The sequence below is a fragment of the Bison bison genome, unplaced genomic scaffold (genome assembly GCF_000754665.1).
Source record: "Bison bison bison isolate TAMUID 2011002044 unplaced genomic scaffold, Bison_UMD1.0 scf7180017864072, whole genome shotgun sequence".
In the NCBI taxonomy this organism is placed as follows: domain Eukaryota; kingdom Metazoa; phylum Chordata; class Mammalia; order Artiodactyla; family Bovidae; genus Bison; species Bison bison.
This window is the reverse complement of record NW_011494644.1, coordinates 11387698-11394778: the sequence shown is the minus strand read 5'-3', so window position 1 is coordinate 11394778 and position 7081 is coordinate 11387698. Positions and strand designations below refer to the sequence as shown.

The window sequence follows — 7081 nt, the reverse complement described above, 5'->3', positions numbered from 1 at the left end:
TGCCGGCACTCTCCCCACACCCCCAGCTGGCTACCTGTGGTGCGCTTCATCGAGGAGCAGTTTGAGCAGTATCTTCGGGATGAGAGTGGCCTGAACCGGAAGAACATCCAGGATTCCCGTGTCCACTGCTGCCTCTATTTCATCTCACCCTTTGGCCGGGGGTCTGTGGGACACCCTAGGGGGTTGGGACATTTGGGGAGGGCGGGGGGTGGGTCTCTGTGCCTTGAAACTGAGCCCTGACCAATTTCTGGGTGCAGGCTCCGTCCCCTAGATGTGGCCTTCCTCCGGGCAGTGCACGAGAAGGTAAACATCATCCCAGTCATTGGCAAAGCAGATGCCCTGATGCCAAAGGAAACACAGGCCCTCAAACAGAAGGTATGTGTGGTGGCCTCTGACCTTTGGTCTGCACATGAAGCCAAAAGTCATGACGAAAGCTGAGCTCAGCTTTGACTTCTTTGATCTCGGGGTAGCATTTTCGGAGTGTGATATGTCAGGCTAGACTGGAAGAAAGTTTTTGAGAAAGGTGGGTCATTAGCTGCCTCAGGAAGCCACATCTCTGGAGGCTCAGAACAGAATCCCTGGGCTGGATGCTTGGCTAAGATCTGTCTGAGGGCAGAAGTGTGGACATAACAACCCATGTTATCCGTCTGGCCCCAGGATGCTCACCATGCCCCCATTTCCCCACTTCTTCAGCGCCCTCTCCCACTGTTTCTACTTATGTCTCTCTCTCCTAGTCTTTTGGTATCTGCTCATCTTCAAGACTTTGCAAACATCAGTCTTTTTCCTCTTAGGGGAAGGTCTCAGTTTTTCATCATCTATGTCTCTTTCTCTCATCGTCTGAGATTTTGTTTTCAGTCTTCCTGGATGCCCATCTCTCACCATCTTTGTTTTTCACGCCTTCCTCTCTGTCTCTTTCATCCCGTGTCTGTATCTAGATCTCACTGTCTCTGGTCAGGCAATGTCTTTGTGGCTCACAGTTTCTGTCTGCATCTGTCTCCTCCAAGATCCGGGAACAGTTGAAGGAGGAAGAGATCAATATCTACCAGTTCCCTGAATGTGACTCTGATGAGGATGAAGACTTCAAGAGGCAGGATGCGGAGATGAAGGTACAGAGGCAAAGCAGGACGAGACTGAGAAGCCAGGGGAGGCGGATGTGGAGGTGGGAGCTGAGAAAGGTTTCTGTCCACGGGGCGGGGAGAGGATGGAGATCGTTGACTCCTCCCCTTTAGGAAAGCATCCCTTTTGCCGTCGTCGGTTCCTGCGAAGTAGTGCGGGACGGCGGGCCCCGACCGGTGAGGGGACGCCACTACTCCTGGGGCACTGTAGAGGGTGAGTAAGGCCGGGTACGCGTTCTGAGGCCAGCAGGGAGCCGAGGCCGCCTCCCAGCCAACCGTACCCAACATGTGAAGTTGGGGAAAGTTCTGGTCCCAGGGGTCCTAGGAGCCCAAAGAGGGGTCCTTGGCAGCCGACCCGACCTAAGTTCCCTGACGCTCGCGGGTCCGCCCCCCAGTGGAGAACCCACATCACTGCGATTTCCTGAACCTGCGACGGATGCTCGTGCAGACACACCTGCAGGACCTGAAGGAGGTGACACACGACCTGCTCTACGAGGGCTACCGGGCCCGCTGCCTACAGAGCCTGGCCCGGCCCGGGGCGCGGGATCGAGCCAGCCGGAGGTGAGAGCCAGCGCGGACAGTTAGGTGCTTCCAAGGCCCCACCCTCACTCTCCATGACCTCGACCTTCACCTTCTAGACCTCTCTCTCCCAGGGCCTTTCTTTCCCCATCCCCTTTGCTTACCTCCCTAACCTAAGGATATGGCTCCGCCTCCTAGACTCTCAAACTGCAGATCCTGTCTCGCAGCGGTGACTCAACCAAGGCCCTCGCCTTTGATTCCTTTCCTTCTCTCCCATCCCCTAGTAAGCTTTCCCGCCAAAGCGCCACAGAGATCCCGCTGCCCATGCTGCCTCTGGCAGACACGGAAAAGTTGATTCGCGAGAAAGACGAAGAGGTGAGCTTTCCCCCAGATCAAGACCCCCAAGTCCTCTTCGGAGTCCCTTTCTGGCCTCGCCCGGACCCAATGCCTGCAATCTTGCCCCGCACAGCTTCGCCGCATGCAAGAGATGTTGGAGAAGATGCAGGCCCAGATGCAGCTAAGCCAGGCTCAAGGCGAGCAGTCGGACGCTCTCTGAGGCCCCCATCGGGATTTTCTTTACCTCGCGTCCGCTTTTGGTTCGTCTCTTGTCCAATCCCTGAGCCCCAGACTGCCAGGCGCCTAATCTCGGAGCCCCAGCCTGTAAGGCCCGCCCTTCTAATGGGCGGGTTCTCAGGTTCTCCCAATCCTGGAATTTGTAGCCCCGCCTTTGGCTCCACCCCAGCTCACTTCTGGAGCGCGACCTCCTCTTCCAACCCTGAACACCCCCATCCCCTCCCCACTTCTCCCTATCCGTGACTTCAATAAAAAACTGAGTTTCTCTGAGGCCACGCAAATCTTCTGTTTCCCAGCGGGAATAAGTGGCGAGCTTAGCGGGTGGAACCGCTCCACCCAGGCCTCCGGGCCACTATTTATTCATTCATTTGCTGGGCACTCCTTTCGTGCCAGTGTGTCTGCCCAGCCTCCCACCTGAGTCCCACTCGCACAAACGCACTGAAGGCGCCGCGGATAAGAAATGAGACCCTTTCAATTTATTAGGAGTCTGGGTGGGGAGGTCGGACTGGCAGGAAGGTGTTGATTAGCAGAGACCGAAAAGGACCCGCTCTACTCCTGGTCCTTGGCGTCACCATGCGTGATGACGTAGCAGATGTTCTTGTAGTCTACGTTGCCGCCCACGTCGGGGGGGAAGGCAGCCCACATGTTCTTGATCTGCGGAAAATAGGCAGAGTATCACCAACTGGTTCCTTACGTTCCCCTTCCCCCATCCTTCCGCTTCTCCCAGACCCCTCCTCCACTCACCTCTTCATGGGAGAAGCGGTCACACTGAGTGGTCAGCAGCTCCTCCAGGCTGGAGAGAGGTGATTGATATACAGGAGGTTTGAGATTGGACTTTGTGATTCCTTTCCATGCCCTCCCACCTCATCCCCCTTGCCATTCCCAGTCTCGTCTTGAAAACCAGGGTCACTCTGGATTCCTCATTGGTCTCCCAAACACTCTGGCCTCCCCTTTTGCCCTTCTTCCTGTGTCCCATCGCCCATTTCCACAGTCCTGATTTTTCCCTTATCCCTGTGCTGTGCCGTGCTTAGTCGTGTCCGACTCTTTAAGACCCCATGGACTGTAGCCTGCCAGGTTCCTCTGAAGAGCTTCTCAAGGGATTCTTGAATTCTCGAATACAGGCAAGAATACTGGAATGGGTTACTATGCCCTCCTCCAGGGGTTCTTCCCAACCCAAGGATCAAACCCAGGTCTCCCGCATTGCAGGCAGATTCTTTACTGTCTGAGCCACCCTTATCCCTGGCAGTGCCTATTCTTGGTGGGAATTGAAAGAGGCTTTCTGTGTGGGAGCAGCTGGAGAGTGTCACTTACAATTGCTTCTTGATGGTGCCTTTTCCCTCAGGGTCTAAGACCTTGAAGGCTCCAGTGATCACATCCTCAGGGTCGGCACCTAGAGGGGGTCAGAGGGCACATGTAGCTGAAAGGTTGCTAAGGGGTCAGTCCCTGAAAGTTCTGAGAAGAGGCAGCTGAGGGGTTGGACCAAGGACACGTCATACTTCATTCACCTTTGAGCTTCTCCCCAAACATGTTCAGGAAGACAGTGAAGTTGATGGGCCCACTGGCTTCCTTCATCATGGCGTCTAGCTCCTCATTCTTCACATTAAGACGCCCTGGAACAGGGTTGGGAAAGCAGGGGCTGGAGTGGGGTCTTGCGGCCAGAGAATAATGCTTCCTATAAATTCAGATCATCCCATCCATTTTTTTTTTTTTTTTTTTTTTATCCCATCCAATTTTATCCTGGATAGACTGAGTCCCAAGGTGGCCTGGCAGGACTGGGACCCACAGCTGCTGAACTCCCAGGACTCTGCAGCCTTGAATCTTTCCAGGTAGAGGAGGCAGCTCACCCATGGCTGCAAAAGTGTCCCGCAGGTCTTCCTTGTCAATAATGCCATCCCGGTTCTGGTCAATTACTGTGAAGGCCTGTGGAGGGCAGAGGCAAGGAGAGATTAGGTCTCCCGTGGCTGAGTTTCAGCATCCTTATTCCAGGCAGATCAGATTCTGAGATTCTGGTTGCCAGCCAGAGGTCCTCTTATACTCCAAGCAGGGAGGGGAGTAAGGAATCTAAGCCCTTCTCCTTCCCCCAAACAGGTGCACATTCCAGGGAGGGGTGGGGGAGGGGCAGCAAGGGGTGCCTTTGGTCAGCCTTCAGTCTCCCTTCTGCCCACACTTACCTCCTTGAACTCCTGGATTTGGGTCTGATCAAACATGGAGAAGACACTGGAGCTTCCGCCCTCTGCCGCTGCCCTTCTCTTGGCCTTCTTGGGTGCCTGAAAGGTGAGGGTTGGGCAGAGGGGTTCGTGGACCCATCCTTACTCCTCTGAAGGCAGTGGATTCTTTGAGTTCATTCTTCTAAAGCAACTCTTCTGGCTCTAGGCTTCCCCTTCCTTACGACTCTTTGCTGAGGGGACTTGTTTCAGTTTGATTGTCAGATTTCTATCTGAAGCCCTCAAGTACCCATCCTTCCACCCTACCCAACAACTGAAATGTTTCTTGCCTTCTGAGTGCCCTGAGCCTGGCTCCTCTGAGTCCTAGACTTGCTGTGTGTCCCTGATCCACTTATTCACCTTGTCTGAAACTCTACCTTCTCATTTATAAAATGGGAGTGGGAATCCTGGCCTGGCTGGTTCCAGGGGATTTAGGAAGGTGGAGGAGTGTGCTTTCAGAGGGACTAGGCTCCTGAGAGTGGAGTGTCTGGGCAGATTATCCTTGGTTGGGTCCTTTAGGGCATCATTCTATATATTCCCCATTAACGATACCAAGAAAGGGAAGATTCATCTTTTTTCCTCTTGCCAGACTTGGAACCAGCTCCTTTCTTTCAAGGGGTGAGGCTTCCCTGAGGTCTGAGAGATCTGAGCTTGGGCTGGGGGATTTTCACTCACCATGTCTTAGGTCTCCTGTGGGCAAGGCAGTGGCTCTGGCTGGAAGGGAGCAGAGAGTCCGTCTGGAGCACTCCCTCTGGAGTTATATAGTCCTGCCCTAGGGAGCCCTTAACATACCACTGTAACCTTAGCCCTGTGGGTGCCCACCCCAGATACCAAAATAGCCCAGCTCAGGGCCTCTCCTTTCTTGGAGGGCCAGCAGCAGCTGGAGCCTAGGGAGGGACAAAGGAGGGAGGGTGTCTTGGGCTGCATGTCTCACTAGGACCTGAGCAGGAAGGGATGTTCTTACTCCCCAAAGGAGGCTGGAATGTGCCAGATTTCAGAGAGGGCCCAGGCTGAGACACAGGACTAGGAGAGAGAGGAACCAGGCTCCTGCATCCCTGCAAGGTTTAAACCCAGTAAATTTATTAAACATCAATGGTGTACCAGGCACTGGACCATACTTCAGTCTCCCTTCTCCCCATATTCACCTCTTTGAACTCCTGGATCTGGGTCTGATCAAACATGGAGGCATTGGAGAAGGGAGGCTGAAGGCTGACCAAAGACACCCCTTGCTGTCCCTCCAAGTGCACCACGTGGGTGCACTTGGACAAACACAGTCCTCCTCCATTGTGGAGTTCACAGTCAAGAGTATGTATGTGTCTGGGTAGTGACGGAGGTTAAAAGTGGGAGAGAGCTATCTGGGGAAGCTGAAGGATCAGGAAGTCTTCTACATCCCCTTCAAGGAGAGAGGGGAGTCTGTGAGGGAAGATGTGGGGCATGGAATCACTAAGTATGAAGAGACTAGACAGCCTGGAGCAGAGAGTCTCCTCTGTGACATTGGGTTTTGTGTTCCAACTCTCTGGGCCCTGGTTTCCGGCTCTGTAAAATGGGAAGGTAATTCCCAGGCCAAAGAACTTGTGGATGTGAACATATTGGGAAACAATTAGTGATGTATGATCATTATAATTTCTTTTCTTTTTTTTGGTAGCACTGCACAATTTGTGGGATCTTAGTTCCCTGACTAGGGATTGAACTTGGGCCTTCGGCAGTGAAAGCCTGGAGTCCTAACCACTGGACATCCAGGGAATTCTTACAATCATTACGATTAATATTCAGGCCCTGCCTTGGTAGAACTTACAGTCTAGCTGTGGAGAGAGGGTTAATGCAGAAAATGACGCACCAGTTGGAATATAGAAGTAGAGGGCATAGCAGGCCTGTGTAGGAGTACTGAAGTGACCTTATGAAGGCCGCTGGAAGTGTCAGGTAGAAGTGGAGGAACAGGCATGCTAAGTGGAGGGCAAGGATGGACAAAGCCCTGGAAAAATCAAAGATCAGAAGTGTTCAGCTCGCCAGAGTTGGGATGGGGCTTGAGCAGAGGATACAAGGGCCTGGACACCAGAGATTGGAGGGTCTTCAATGCCAGACTGAGGGCTGAGACCTTGAGAGCCTTGAAAAGTTTTGAAACAGGAGAAGGACATGGTCTAGTGTGAGTCTATAATCACTTTTTTGGATATGGATGTAAAAGTTGGAACTCAAGAGGAAGGGAGTCAAAGACACCAAGAGAGAAGCGAATTAATCACCTCCACCTTGGTGGCTGGATGGCCAATGGCTTCTCTCTCCAATCTGGGCAAGAACCAGCTTGGTTGACTGTGAGATTTTGAGGTCCCCTCTCCCAACCCTCTGGGCCTCAGCGCCTGTCCATTCCATACAGTGGAGGTCTGGGGAAATAGTGGCTGAGGAAGACCCAGAAGGTTCAAGGTTGGCAAGGACACCTGTGTCTCCTCCTCCTCCTGCTCCCTTTAGGACCTGATGTCCTGAAGAAGTTGCCTCCGCCCTACTCCCTCCTCCAGACTCATGCCAATGCCTCTAAGACAGTTTCTTTTCTGGGCACTGAGGTCGAACCACCTGTTGTCTCTAAGAAGGGAGAAGGAGCCACCCTAAACTTAGCAGCTGCCCTTGGCCTCCTGCACTGGCCCCTCCCTGCCTCAGTTGACAGCTGCCTCACCTTATAAG

The 7081-nt window shown here is 53.4% G+C and overlaps 2 protein-coding genes across 2 annotated transcripts in view; one reads left to right on the top strand and one right to left on the bottom strand.

Annotated features, from left to right (window-relative positions):
• Positions 1 to 2478, top strand: part of SEPT1 (septin 1) — a 3861-nt gene extending 1383 nt beyond the window's left edge. The window contains exons 5-11 of the mRNA XM_010837325.1: positions 27 to 161; positions 258 to 375; positions 1005 to 1106; positions 1230 to 1329; positions 1511 to 1676; positions 1919 to 2009; positions 2104 to 2478. Coding sequence (XP_010835627.1) covers positions 27 to 161; positions 258 to 375; positions 1005 to 1106; positions 1230 to 1329; positions 1511 to 1676; positions 1919 to 2009; positions 2104 to 2190 — 799 coding nt within the window. The 3' untranslated portion in view covers positions 2191 to 2478. The remainder of the gene's footprint in view (positions 1 to 26; positions 162 to 257; positions 376 to 1004; positions 1107 to 1229; positions 1330 to 1510; positions 1677 to 1918; positions 2010 to 2103) is intronic.
• A 183-nt stretch (positions 2479 to 2661) lies between these two features.
• On the bottom strand, positions 2662 to 5192 carry MYLPF (myosin light chain, phosphorylatable, fast skeletal muscle). The gene is made up of 7 exons (XM_010837324.1): positions 5087 to 5192; positions 4379 to 4474; positions 4052 to 4127; positions 3713 to 3817; positions 3519 to 3597; positions 2952 to 3000; positions 2662 to 2861 (listed from the first exon to the last, which is right to left on the bottom strand). Exons 1-7 carry the CDS (start codon positions 5087 to 5089, stop codon positions 2757 to 2759), a joined length of 513 nt encoding a protein of 170 aa, XP_010835626.1. The 5' UTR covers positions 5090 to 5192; the 3' UTR covers positions 2662 to 2756.
• Positions 5193 to 7081: the final 1889 nt, after the last annotated feature.